At 45.9% G+C, this 14918-nt stretch overlaps 1 protein-coding gene and 1 pseudogene across 1 annotated transcript; both read right to left on the bottom strand.

Annotated features, from left to right (window-relative positions):
- Window positions 1-2102: 2102 nt before the first annotated feature.
- Window positions 2103-2957, bottom strand: LOC121766912. Its single transcript, XM_042163142.1, has one exon. The coding sequence runs from the start codon at window positions 2955-2957 to the stop codon at window positions 2103-2105; it is 855 nt and encodes a 284-aa protein (XP_042019076.1).
- Window positions 2958-12608: 9651 nt separating this feature from the next.
- LOC121769426 lies at window positions 12609-14478 on the bottom strand (annotated as a pseudogene).
- Between the last annotated feature and the right edge of the window lie 440 nt (window positions 14479-14918).

Consider the following 14918-nt stretch of genomic DNA (forward strand, 5'->3'; position numbering starts at 1 on the left):
ATAGACACAAGCAACTACGGGCAAATCGGTGTAAGCACCATCTCCTTTCTTGCCCCAACAATTTCCAACATTTTTGGATGACGCTTGAACAACATTGAGTGAGGCGATTATCTTCTCCACTTCACCAATAGAACCATCATCCTCTTTATCTTCTAGCAATGTCTCCTCCTTTTCACCAATCTTCTCATCATATACCCCAACGAGCACTTGCGGTGACTCATTGTCGTTCTTGACAATCCCTTTGTTCTTGACGAACTCTCCAGGGGACTCGTTGTTTGGAACATCAAGAGGAGCGCCATCATTGTGAACATCGGTAATGTCATTGGGAACATCATCACCGAATACTATCGTGAGAGTATTATCAGTTTTCTCTTCGGCTAAATTCTCATCTTGAATGTTCTCCTCAAACTCCTCCCCATCATCCGCATAACAGAGAATGCGTTGTTTACACACATGTCCCATCACCCATTTCTCGGGACAGTGCCAGCAGAGACCCAACCTGGACCGTTCTGACTTCTCCGCCTGGGAGACTCGTATTAGCGGCAGGCGTGGCTGCTCCGGAGTTTGACTGGTCACACGCGTGGGCTGACTGTACAGGTCCCGCATTGGCTTTTCGGTGGAGTAGCGTGGCTGGTGGGAGGCGGGCTGGACTCGCGCTCTCACCTCCTCCAGAGGGCGAGGTCGGTCCCAGCACGTCTCCGAGCGTCGGGGACGGTAAACGGTCAGGTAGCCGCGGTCCTGTTGTTGCGCCGGTGGGTCCCAGCACGTTGGGCGGTGCCGCTGCGTTGCGGTTGTCGGGTAGCGATCAAACCCTAATGGGGTCTGATGATCTCCGCGATCAGATAGGTGGCCACCCCTCTCGATGTAGCCCCCGCGGTGTCGGGGCCAAGCGTCTTGCGCGCGATCGCGGTACCCGATGGGCTGGTATCTCGGCCGTGGGCGACGATCAGGTGGATCCAAGTGGTGTGAGACGTAGGGTGATTCTAGATCAGGCCACGACGGCGGACGGAGTACTTCCACCCGGCTGCTCGGAGGGTCCCAACTGGTTACACGGCGAGGTTGGGCCGGCTGGTAGGGCCGGAATGACTGTGTGGCCTGAGGGAAGTCGTATTGACGACGGCGATAGCCGGCGTAGTCGTATGACATGTTGACAGACTGAGGCGTGGCTGTGGTGGATGATGATCGGCCGACTTCGACGCGGCACGCGGGAATCCTTCCCGTCGGGCGTTGCAGAAGTAGAGTTGTCCGGCGGCTAGAGCTCGGCGGACAGGCGGGACTCGACAACCAAAGCAGTTGCTGTCCGCGAAATGTTTCCGTCGGGCAGCTGTGTAGCTTCGGTTCGAGATGGTGGGAGGGTGAGCTCTCAATGAAAGCCCAGTTGTTAAGAGCCTCCTGCTCCTAACGGTGAATTCCGTCTGAATTCACAACTGTAACACCACAATTCTGGCGCCCTCGTTTAAGGGTCGGCGGACAAACGATAGAGCTGGCGCGGAGGAGTCTCCGTCGGCAGCGTTGAGAGTTTAAATCCGTTGATTAATCCGGCGCCCAAGTCTTGGGTCGGCGGTGATCTTCGGAGACAGAGCTGGGCGCAAGAATGAATCTTGTCGGCAGCGATAGATAATTTTGGATTCTTGATACTCCACAAGTGGGCAAACGATAATGATTTTATTAATTGATTGAATGAATAAAAAAGATAACAGTCTATCCTATTTATAATGCTACTGACTTAATGAACAAGAAAACAAAGATATAGAAAAAGATATGCTAAATCCCTATAATATCTAAACTAAATAATAATAATAGAGGTTCGTATCATGAGACCACTTCAGCTTCCCTCTGGGCATCCTCCAGGTTAGTAGCCGGTAAGGACTCATCCCCAGGTTTTGTAGGAGTAGTCCTGTCCTCTTCACTTAAAACTTCCACTGGATCTGCTGCTGTGTTCGCCTTCGTCTTGCTGGATGCCCATTTTCCTAGGCATCTCTGCGATACTCTCTTCAGTTTTGGTCGTATTGCCTTGGGATCGTCCCTCAACACCAACTTCCGCTTGACGGCCTTCGGTTTTATCACTGGAGGTGCCACTGGTTCTGGTACCTCTGTTCTTGCTACTGTCTCCTCCTGGTCAATATGCGTATCACTCTCCCCTGCGTCTGGCTGGGAGTTATCGACTCTGTCTCTCCTTCTTTCTCGTCTACTGGCTTGTTGACTTGGTCCTCTAAGTCATTCCTTGCACTCGCTTCTCCACCCTCTCTTACTGCCCTTGATGTCAGGTCCAGATCCTCAGCCATCGTGGCATCGTCCATCCTAGTTAACTTGTTCAAAAGCGCTTCAAACTCCTCATTAGTCATGAGGCCTTGCTTCCTGGCGGTTTCATTCAGATCTATCTCCTCCCTCGCCATTTCTTGAGGAGTAGACTCCGCTACCGGCGTTCTTTCTGGTTCATCTCCTCTCTCTTGACTCTTCTGCTCCTCTCTTCTTCTCGCTTCCCTTTCCCCTAGGTCAGAATCGTAGTAGGCGGAGATGGGGTCAATATCCATCGAGTCACTTTGTTGTGGAGTTTGGGAGGGTTCCGAGGGCTCTGGCGGTGTGGTCACCGAGAAAGATTCCCTTTCTGGTGGAATTGCTGAGGAAACCGGAATGGAAGTGGGTGGTTGTACTGTGGGCTGCACGATCGGTTCTGCTGCAGTTACTGCCGGGGCTTCTCCGGTTGTGCTCGATTTACCCCAGACTTGGCTAAAACCTGCCAACGCAGTCGCCCAATCTCTATTCGGGTCCTGCTGTCTGAGGAACTCCGCCAGTGTGTTCAAAGAAACCATCGCCGGAGCCTGAGCAATCGGCTTCTGTGGTTGCGGGTCACGCGGCCGCTCTCCCAGTGGCGGATGCGATTCTGGGGTTTCTTCTCTGCGGGTTGAAGGGGTTTTCTCACCGGTTTGTTTCTTTGCCCATTTCTTTTTTCCCATGGCTTAAATCGACGATTTCTAGTGGTAATATGGGTGTTGGTTTCTGTGGATGACGGCGGAAATTTTTTGGAAGAGAGAATTGCAGGTGAGGGTTTGTGAGATGAAAGGGGAGAGACGGTTTGGATATGAGAGTAGAATGGGTAGTTGAGGGTTTGTAACCGGCTATGGGCAGTTTCCAAGTTGGCGTCAATTCGTGTGGGAGACGGTTGAGAGCGCTACCTCCTGATTGGACGTCGTCTGTCCTTCTCTGCACACGCGCCCTCCCAGTCGTTGTCCGCCTGCAAAGCTGAAACAACCCCAATTCATATTACGTCCCTCAATGATTTCCCCCTATATTTTCCCAGATTAGTAACAAAGTAAAAAGGACACTTAAATAAAATTGAGAGTTTCACCAAAATGGCATTCTGGTGGTCAGCACGTACTCCAAACTAAATTTAGAGACCGAAAAATATTTTTGGATTTTAATTTTAATTGCATGCAGAGATTTAATTAACTACCACATATTTACAATATTTACATTTCCCTTAGGAAATTTGGAATTCTACTTGGCCAGTATGTGCAAACTTCGCTCAAAAGAGACTAGCCCAGTGGAACTCCAAATTCCTATCCTACCGGTTAGTATGCAACCTCAGTATGTGGTTGCAGTGGGATCTCATCCACTACACCCACATCACTATTCTCCCTAAACACTTTCAGCCTATGTCCATTTACGGTAAAAGGTTCAGAGTTAGGAATACTCCCTGAAATCTCCACTGTTCCATTAGAACGGAGTGCGGTTATGATTAGGGTCCTGTCCACTTTGACTTGAGCTTCCCATGCATTAGCTTCAGTCTCGACTGGAAGAGTAGTACTTTCTGGCCAACATGGAGGTCTTTGGTCCTTAGATTTCTGTCGTGACATAATTTAGTTCTCTCCTTATACCACATGGCTGAATCAAATGATTCCAATCTAAGTTCTTCTAACTCCTGTAGTTGTAGCTTCCTTTCCTCTTCACAGGCTGTAGCATCCACATTTACTTGCTGTACTGCCCAGTATGCTCGGTGCTCAATCCCAACTAGTAAGTGGCACATCTTTCCGAAAACGATTCTGTATGGAGACATTCCTATGGGAGTTTTGTAGGCTGTCCGATAAGCCCATAGAGCATCCTCTAACCTCATGCTCCAGTCCTTCCTAGAAGGGTTGACCGTTTTCTCCAGAATCTTCTTTATCTCTCGGTTAGAGATCTCCGCTTGACTGTTTGCTTGCAGGTGGTAGGGGCTAGATAACCTGTGGTGCACACCGTACTTCTTCATCAAGGCTTCGATAGTGCGGTTACAGAAATGGTATTTGTGGCATTTCATCTCGTGCAGAGATCCCACTGGTCAGTTGACAACGCTCACAACTTCTACAGAATTCGTAGGCATCTTCTCTGTTGAGGGTTAGCCAATAAAAACCGATGTCCAGAATCTTCTTTGCCATCTTCTTGGGACCGAAATGTCCTCCACATGCCAAGGAGTGGCAATGTATTAGCACGTCCCTATGCTCCCAGTCAGGAACGCAACTTCTTATCACTTGATCAGCTCCTACCCTCCAAAGGTATGGGTCGTCCCAAAAGTAGTATTTTGCTTCACTTTTGATCTTCATTCTTTGAGCTTTGGTGACGTTCGGCACTTCTGGAAGCTCTCCTGAAACTAAGTAGTTGGCTAGGTCCGCATACCATGACTCCTGCCATACTTTTTCTTTTCCCTTTTCTGTCACATCCTGGCCAGTAAGCTTCATCACTTCTTCCCAGTCAATTTTTCTGGAGGCGAAAATCACTTCACACAAGTGTTCCTCAGGGAATCGATCTCGTACTTCCTCGCTGCTCTCATCTTGCACTATCCTGCTCAAATGATCCGCAACTTTGTTTTCGACACCTTTCTTGTCTTCTACTTCCCAATCGAACTCTTGTAACAGGAGTACCCATCGGATCAAGCGGGGTTTGGATTCTTTCTTGGTACCTAGATACTTAATGGTTGCATGGTCAGTATAAACGATGACCTTGGATCCCAACAAGTAATGTCGAAACTTCTCGAATGAATACACCATGGCCAGCATCTCCTTCTCAGTGGTATCATAATTCCTTTGAGCTTGATTCAAAGTTTTAGACGCATAGAAAATTACATACCTTTTCCCGTCGATCTTCTGACCAGAAACAGCTCCCACCGCGTAATCGCTGGCATCACACATCACTTCGAAAGGATGATCCCAGTCAGGAGCCCGAATAATTGGTGCAGATACCAGCTTTTCTTTGAGGAGGTTGAAAGCAGTCTTGCACTGTTCATCCAAATTGAATTCCACTTCGTTTTGAAGAAGTCTGGTAAGGGGCTGGGCGATTTTGGCGAAGTCTTTTATAAATCGTCGATAAAATCCTGCATGCCCCAGAAAACCCCTTATTTCCTTCTGGTCAGTAGGGAAAGGTAGTTTGGAAATGACGTCCACTTTGGCTTGATCCATCTGGATACCTCTCTCTGACACCACGTGCCCTAGGACGATGCCCGCTGTGACCATGAAATGACACTTCTCAAAATTCAAGACTAGGCTCTTTGCTTGACACCTCCCCAAGACTACATCCAAATGATGAAGGCATAAGTCGAAAGAATCTCCGTAGACTGTAAAGTCGTCCATGAATATCACTATGCACTCCTCGATCAGATCAGAAAATATGCTCATCATGCATCGTTAGAATGTTCCCGGAGCGTTGTAAAGACCGAACGGCATGTGTCTGTATGCGTAGGTTCCAAATGGGCAGGTGAAGGTGGTCTTATCCTGGTCTTCAGGGTCCACGTAGATTTGAAAATACCCGCTGTACCCATCCCAAAAACAAAAGTACTTCTTTCCCGCCAGTCGCTCCAACATCTGATCGATGAACGGTAGGGGGAAGTGGTCTTTCCTGGTTGCGGCGTTCAACTTGCGGTAGTCTATGCACATTCGCCAACCAGTGACTAGGCCTTGTTGGTATCAGCTCATTCCTTTCATTTTGAACTACTTGAATCCCGGACTTCTTGAGAACCATGTGGACAGGGCTGACCCACTCGCTATCGGGTAGATAATCCCTAATGACAGCAACTTTAAAATTTCCTTCAATATTTCCTCCCGCATATTGGGGTTTACCTTCCTCTGCGAGTCTCGATGTGCTTTCACCCCTTCTTCTAGCCTGATATGATGCATGCAGACGTCGGGGCTTATTCTCACCAAATCTGTAAGGCTCCATCCAATTGCTCTTTTGTTCTTGCCTAGAACGGTCAGTAGCTTTGCTTCTTGTTCTTTCGTCAGGCTGCTGCTAATGATCACCGGGTACGAGTTTTCCTCCCCTAGGAAGGCATACTTCAGATTCTCCGACAGCTTCTTCAATTCAACTTGTGGGGGAAGTATGTCAGCCGACAGAATGCTTCTTGCAGTATCCCCCTCTTTTTCTAACTTTTCATCTGAAAATTCCTCTGTACTGACTGGTAGCTGAGCCCCCGCGGCTCCAATAAATTCCGATTTCTGACAGAAATCTTTAATTGCTCCTTCTATCTCTTCATCAGTTAACCCTTGGCTACTGATCAGATCGCACCATGCAGCCGCTTCTACATCCAACGCTTGGAGCTTTTCCTGCAATAATTCGGTCTCAAGAAAATCTTGGACTAGGGGGTCAATTACATCAACGTAGCATAGATTTTCAGAATCGATAGGCTTTTTCATGGCCTCATTGATATCAAATGTGAATTTCTCTCCATGAAAATCGATGCAAATTGTACCTTCAGCCATGTCCACGATTGTCTTGGTTGTTCTCAAAAACGGTCTCCCTAGCAAAATACCACTAGACTCTCTAGCTTCAGACTCACTCATCTTGATCACATAAAAGTCAGCAGGGTAAGTAAAATCATGCACTCTCACCAACACATTTTCCAACACATCCTCAGGATTTATACATGACCTATCACCTAGTTGAATTAATACCCTAGTGCTCGATAACGTTACTCCCTTCAGTCGATTATATACTGACAATGGCATAACATTTATAGAATCTCCCAGATCACACATTGCATGCTCGATTTTTATGTCTCCTATAGTTATAGGCAAAGTGAACATACCTGGGTCAGTTCTCTTGGGCGGTAGATTTTCCTGCACAATTGTTGACGCTATCTCTTCCACAACGATCTTTCCATCCTTCTGGGCTTTCCCGGCTATGAACTCTTTGATAAATTTTCCAAGGGGGGTAGCTTCACGGCTTGGAGGAATGGTATGGTGACATCCAGCTTCCCAAAAATTGACATGTAATCCACTAGGTTTTCCTTCTTCCTCTTGGTCACGAAACGGTAAGGGAATGGTTTTTTTCCTTTCGCCTCTTCAATCGGTCCTTCAACAGCCTTCCCGGAGTTTTCCTTGGGTACATTCTGGGCTGGAGCCTCCTTCGTGGGTTCCGTTTCCTTAGGAGGGTCTCTCATGGGCAGTACGCCTCTTGTTTCATTCTTTTCCAATGGTGCCTTATCAAAAAATAATGGATCTTGCATCTGAGGTAGAGGTATGTTGAGCTCTTCTCCTGAGACGACGTCCTTCAGTATATTCGTCCCATTAGGCTCTCCATTGGGCTTCCTTGGTTGGGGTCCCTCATAGGTAGTACCGGACCGCAATGTGACCTTGGTTACGTTTGCCTTTTCAGGCACATGGACTGTAGAGGGAGTTTCCCTGAATTCCCTTTTAATTCACCCATCGAACTTGCCAGCTAGGCCAACTGCCTATTCATCATGTCTATGTTCGCCTTGTGCTCCTTCTGGGCATTCTGCATCCCCTGCACTACTTCATTATTAGACTGCAGCTCACCCCTGATACTTTGCCGCGAAGTGAGCAATTCTCCCATCATGTCCTCCATAGATCTCCTTGACTTGTTAGGATATTGGGACTGATTTGGCCCTTGGTACTGGTTAGAATGGGGGTTTTGGTTGTGTGGGTAATTTTAGAGGTTTTGCTGGTTCTGGTTAGGTGGGTAGTGGTTATACTGGCCTGGAGGGTTGTACTGGTCTTGGTGATATTGATTCTGGTTCTGGTTTTGATACTGGGCCTGGTTTTGGAACTGGTTCCGGTTCTGCTGATGTTGGGAACCTTGATTAGGCTGATTCTGGTAATTTTGGAAGTTTCTCTGGTGGGGTGGTACATAGACAGAGTTTGAGTTTTGGTTCTGTGGGATCTAGCTATGGGGTTGTTGGTTCCTTCCTGACCAGTTGGATTGGTGGTCGGGATTCGCTGGGCCACGGTTGGGATTCTGGTTCGGGTGGGGGTGGTATTGGTTCTGACCTTGACCTTGGTTCTGATTCTGATTCTGATTTCCATCCCCCCATCGAAAGTTTGGATGGTCCCTCCATGGTGCGTCCCGCTGTCTCCGTTGGATCCAATTCCCACTAGAGTTATAATACCCTGCAGCATTGACTTGCTCCATGTTGACGAAGTCATTAGGCTGATCATAGCCCAGCCCTTGATTTCCCTGCTCTGCACTTTTGTAGCTCCCAGTTGGAGAAGATGGTGGTGCGTTCTTCTCGATCGCGCTCAGGAGTGCCTTTTTCAGCTCTTCCATTTTCAAATCCATCTTTTGCTCTATCTTCTGCTCCTGGTCAGTAGACGAAGCACTCACAATTCTTTCTCTGCTGTAGCCATCCCTTGAATTGTCGTATTCCTTCTTCGCGCTCAGAAGCTTCCCTAGGACCTTTTTCGCTTCACTGGCCCTCAGTTGTGTGAAACTTCCTCCTGACGAGGAGTTTGCCAAGTCTTTTGTTGCCTTGTTCATCCCCGCATAGTTCGGACATGCATCCAAAAGACTCATATACTTCGCTCAATAATCACTCAAGGGCTCATCATACCCTTGCTTCACACTGGTGATCTCTCTCTTCAGTGCACTCATCTTAGATGACGGAAAAAATTCGCCTAAGAAGGCAGACTTGAAATCGGCTCAACTCTCAATGGGGTCGGGTGGCAGGCGCATGACCATGTGTTGGCCTCCCCTTTTAGGACGAACGGCAGGGCCTTCAATCTGTAGTCATCCTCGAATGCCCCCGCCGGCCTTCTCTGTGCCCTACAAATCTTACAGAACTCATGAAGGAATTCGTAGGGACCTTTTATAGCTCTTTCCACAGTACGTGGGCAGAATTGCAGTAACATGGGGCTTCACATCACAAGCCGTCTGTCCTGGGGTGACAACTATAGCTTGCGGCGGTTCTCCTTCGGTATGCGCGTTCAGCGTCCCTATCTCCGGGTCTTCATCTATATGGGCAGCCATTCTCCTTGGGTTACCCTCCTACTGTAGCACCTGTTCTGGTATTCCTCCTTCTATGGTGTCTTGCTCTTCGTCACTACTCGTGCCTAGGTCAGACAGGGCCGTCGACAGGCCAGAACGAGTGGTCACAAGTATAGTCCCTCGTTGGAGTATTTTCGGTCTCCACTGGTCAGCAGCCGAACTGCTTCTCATAAACTGAAAGAAAAAGATAGGTAAACAATTATGAACAATATATACGCCAAAGTATCACACACAATAACAGTTAAAAACGCCATTCATCCCCGGCAACGGCGCCATTTGATAGATGCAGGTTTTCGTCAGGTGTCGTTAAAGCAAGGATGTATCCTACTGATTAGGATGGAAACCCCAGCTATGCCTCAACCTGGTATCAATAATTCCTCAACCCACTTCTACTGACTAGTATAGTGGATGTAAGGGTCGAATCCCACAGAGATGAATGCGCTTTGGTAATTGTGTTGATATTCTGGAAGGGTTGGTTAGCTACCACGCTTTGGGTTGAGGTTCTATCTAGACTGGAAATGAAGGTGGTATGTTACTGACTAGAAGGCGTGAAAGATGATTAACAAGTAGCTGTGTATGTGAGAGTAGGGAACATTGTGTTTCAGAAAATATGTGGAAGGTACGGGGTTACTATAAAAAGCTAAACGGAATATCAGAGAATAAGTGGTAGTTAGGTGACTAGGCTGACAGATCTGTAGGGTACCAGCAGAAAAAGTAAAGAAAAGTAAGGACAAAAGCAAAAAGTAACTAAAAGTAAAAGTGGTCCCAAATTTGGATGTGGACATTGTCTTCTCCAACAAGTATGAACACATATCAAACAACTCAGATTCCATGAACGAGAATTTCAGGTTAACAAACTCCACAAGAACAGATCTACAATCTAAACTCCAAATCAAAAGATTAAACTTACGAAACTGAAATTATGCTTACTGGGTGACATGCAAGGTGGCAGAAAGAAAACATGGACTCAGATCTATCAATTCGGAAATGAAAACATGCTCGCAACACTTAAAAAATTACCGTAACAACTAGATCTAAGCTATCTAGGCAGAAAGAAACAGAATCAAACAGGAAGCGATGCACAAAAACGACTTCATATCATAAAAACGTTTGGATCACAACTAAGACTTCAAAGTAAGCAAATATCGAAAATGTAACCGATCTAACGTAAGAAAACAAAGTGTGATTAACTAAGAAAGCAAATAAAGATTGTTTTGCCACTCCGGGCGATGGAACTACGCAACAAACTGGCTAGACCGAAGGACGGTGGATCTCCGATAGACTGATGGAACTCAGGTGACCATGGCTGTGGCGAGGAATAAGAAGATGTAGGATAATGCTGTAGGAACTGATCTACCGAGAGAGAATTCTAACTAAGTGTGAAGGTTCCTCAAGTTGATGATCGATCATGATTTCTCTCTCCAAGTGGCTTCCTTTTATAGGGAGGCCTGTCCTTGATTTTTAGGGTAGACTCTCTTCACGAAATGACCCTTTTGCCCTTACTTGTGGATGATCTTCCCAGCAATCCTTCTTCTCCATCTCGAGCCTTTTTGGCATGCATACTGGTCAGTATAGCAACATTCTGATGCCCCTTTCACCTGAGTTATTCGATACCTTTCCTTCTGACTGGAACCTTTTCCCTGCACACTTTAGCAACTGTTTTGCAGATATAATCCAATTATGCACGTATACTGACCAGTAACCAAGTCCTAGAATACGACTTATCAGTAGGCAAGTGAAGAGATAAAGAGATATAATCCTTCATCGACTTGGGCACGCTCTGATACCATATTAGAAATGGGCCATATTAGAAATGAGTTACTCAACCCTTAAAAGGCCTTATAAGGGGGAGGGTTATCCACACTTATATAGGTGAGCTAGGATCATTACCAAGTCGATGTAGGACAAGGATTATGAATTTTAACAAGGGGATCCACTAACACTACTTTAACAACCATCTTCTTCCTCTATCTTACTTTTACCAATTTTGTTTTAATTTCCATGTTATATCATATGTCTATATTTGTATGGGACGGATAGAGTATATAAAAGTAGGACCCACATTCCACTCACTTTTTCAATCCACTTTCTATAATATTTCTTAGAGTAAAGGCCAAATGTAGTCCTAAACATATGACGTTTTTACGATTTTGGTCCTGAACATTACGTTTTGAATTATTTGGTCCCACACATTTAAAAACGGATTGAATTTAGTCCTTTTCGGACAGCTCGGTGTAAAATTGACGGCCAACGGTTGTTTAAGCTATTTTGACTAAATTAGGGGCATGATTAATTTAATTTTTTTCTTATGTTTGAAGTACAAATTTCTCTCAACACAAAAATTATCTTCTCTGATTGAAGCAAACACAGTGGATCCCTCCTCCAGATCGCCGATAACCCAACTCACAAACTCCTCCTCGAGTAGTGGCTCAAAGAGGAGGAGCTCATCCTCAATCGCCTCTCCCTCAAGGAGACCCAAATCGATGCCACCCGCAAGGAGATCTCCCACCTATATTGCATCTTCTTCTTCTTCCTCTTCCACTCCACCGCCCTCCTCATCCCCTTCTCCTCTGCCGCCGCACGCCCCCACCTCTGCCGCCCCTCCTTGCTCTTCTCCTTGGGTTTCATCTAGGCCATCCGGTGCAAGACTGACTTCGAATCCCATCTCAAATAAGAAATAAGGCCTGCAAAAAGCAAAGTCTCCTTCCCGGAATCCCCTTCTATATCGTGGTGGTCACGTGCATCCCCCTCAGCAGCACCCCCTAGACCTCCAGCACGGCGGCGATAGCGCCCCCTCCCCTTGTATCTCTCTCTTGAGCTCTCTAGATTTCCCCAATCCTAGATTTAAATATGCCCTTGTTTTAGCCAAGAATCCTCTTTTATGAGAAGGAATTTTTAACATAAAGGGAAGGGATTTTGTAGATAGAGAGAGAATGAGGGAAGATGATTCAAATTGGTTTTCGAAATGGAATGAAGAATTGCCGTCGCCGGAAGATTGTGCCGCTATCCCAATCCCTAAGACAAAAATAGTAAGAAAAAAAAAGAAAAAAAATTAGAAAAAATTAAATATTTTAATCTAATCGTAATCTAGTCAAAATAGCTTAAACAACTGTTGACCGTTAATTTTAAACGGAGCCGTCGAAAAAGGACCAAATTCAGCCTGTTTTTAAATGTATGAGACCAAATAATTCAAAACGTAATATTCAGGACTAAAATCGTAAAAAGGACATATGTTTAGGACCACATTTGACGTTTACTCTATTTCTTAAACTTAACATTCATGCCGAGTCAAAGTTTGACATTTAATGGCGGACGGAAGGAGTAATTAATAGTATTGCAGTAACTTAGTACAAGTTAGATCCGAAAAAAATTACTCCAATGAATACAAAAATGCAATAAAAATGTTTACACAATCAAAATTTTTCGAGCCTATATCCAAATAAATCCAAGCATTAACAAATGTGGCTGAAGATTCAAAAGGGAAAAAATACAAGGATATAAGTAATAAACAGAGACCTTAGTCTGCATCTACCTCACTGCAATCCAATCCACAACACACAATCACAACAACTTTTCACAGTTTAGCATCAAAACCTTGAGCTATTTGCTTTCGACTTCTTCACCTCTGCTGCAGCGGATTTAGCAGCAGACTTGGCCAAACTTGTAGGCTTCAACACACTTTTCGGATTCAATGCCTGTCTTATCTTGAACACTGCCCATGCAGCTCCCACAGCGTGCCCCGCAGCATCCAGCCCCTCGCTCGTTGCCTTGGCTGCCTCATCACCATAACTGTGTGAAACGAGTCCAGTAGTCACTGTGGATGAGGTGGACATCACATTCTTCCCGGCCACTTCAGCACCATCGCAGATTTTACCTGTTGTCACAAGAAACATAGATCCATAAATACAACGAAGCTAATTTTAACCCGAGAGCATATGTTCACTCAATTTAAGCTACCGAATCCTAACACAACAACTCGAATGGAACCCTTATTAGCAGCCTAGCCAAGGAAACTCTCATCAATGAAATCTCAACCTTTCAGTGTTTCAATGTGATCATCGCTGCTCGTCTACTTGGACCTCTATGTACACTACATATGTTAATCCCTTTCAACAGCGATAATCCAGCCACTTATTCCACTGACACGAATAAATTCACACAGATACATATATACATACACTAGGAAAGATCAATTACAAACTACCCAACAGGAACTTGCTAATCAGTTAAAGATATAATGCTTCATATATGCCAGTTGCAAAACAGAAACCATACAAGCAGAAAGTAAAGAAACAAGGATTATTCGACGTACTGAATCCGTCAAGAGAAGCAAGAAGAACTTCCCCTGGCAAGTACTTAAACAACTTCTTCCCCATTTTTGAGTTTGCAAGAGAACCAGTAAAGTATCCCGAGACCTTCACAACGCCTGTAAGAACCCCTGTTGCTACTTTCTGAGTCATCTTGGTCACCCTCTTAACCCTGCACACAACAAATTACAGATATAAACACACCAACACCACTTCCTCCCTCTTTTTCGCATCCGTTTCCCACTCCATTGGAGTGATCTCTGCTGCAGCGCCGACCACCGCCTTCTCGTCCACCTTCCGCACAGAGAAATTACTGCAATTTTCTAAGATTGCGTCCAATTCCTTCAGCAAATCCTCCTGCCCCTTTGAAACTATCGTGAGGCCGTAGCTTAAGACGTCGACGTCATTTTCCTTCTTCTCCGTCTCATCTCCTTTCTTTTTCTTCTTCTTTTTGTTCTTCTTCGATCCTTCCTCATCGCTCGAGTCGGAAGAGTCGGCGTCGCGCGAGGGTTGGAACTTGGAAGGAGAAGAAGTAGTGCGAAGCGTCGAGCTTGACGGCAGCTAGATCCTTGGTGAGAGGCCACTCGATTTCGTCGGAGATGGCGGTGAGGACGGCGACGGTGTTGTCACCCTGGCGGAGGCGGATGATCTGGAGATCTCCGGCGGCGAGCTCGACGGAGTAGTGAGTGTCGATTAGGTGGACGATTGCGCCGGGGATGGTGAAGTAGGACTCCTCGGCGGAGTCGGGCGGCGCGGAGGGGGAGTAGCCTTCGCTCCTCGGAGAGGGGAATAGGTTGTGTAGGTCGTTGGTGTCGACGGTGGGGTAGAGAGGAGGGGCGGGGGGGGGGGGGTCGATTTGGGGGTACATTGGGGTGCGCTTAGGGTTGGGATCTCGCGATGCCATTGGAGTTCTGGTTTTGGGGAAAAATCAACGAAGAAATGAAAATTAAGGAAATGAAGATTGAGACGCGTGAGAGAAGAGAGATGGTGTACGGAGATTAAGGCCATCCACAACGCTGTCTCTATACCGTCTCTTAAACCGTCTCTTAACTACTATTTGAGCACTATTTGAGGGCCCCACTGTCCTTTTTTCCTCCATCTCTTAACTAAGAGACGGAACCTGCAACGCTCCGTCTCTTAACCGTCTCTATACCGTCTCTTAATTACTATTCATTCAATTTAATTTATAATTTTTTTTAAAACCCAATTCAATTTAAACAAACACACTTTATTAAAATTAAAACAATATTACAACTTAACATTAAAAAAAACGAAGACATAATTAAAATTCTAAAAAAATAAAAATGACATAATTTAATCTTCTCCGCCAAAGTTTTCCCAAATGTGCTCAATTAGATCCTC

The sequence above is a fragment of the Salvia splendens genome, chromosome 15, assembly GCF_004379255.2.
Source record: "Salvia splendens isolate huo1 chromosome 15, SspV2, whole genome shotgun sequence".
NCBI classification, from domain to species: domain Eukaryota; kingdom Viridiplantae; phylum Streptophyta; class Magnoliopsida; order Lamiales; family Lamiaceae; genus Salvia; species Salvia splendens.

Excerpts from the sequence above, each read along its gene's own strand:
- LOC121766912 (XM_042163142.1), bottom strand. The coding sequence starts at position 2,957 with ATGGGAAAAAAGAAATGGGCAAAGAAACAAACCGGTGAGAAAACCCCT.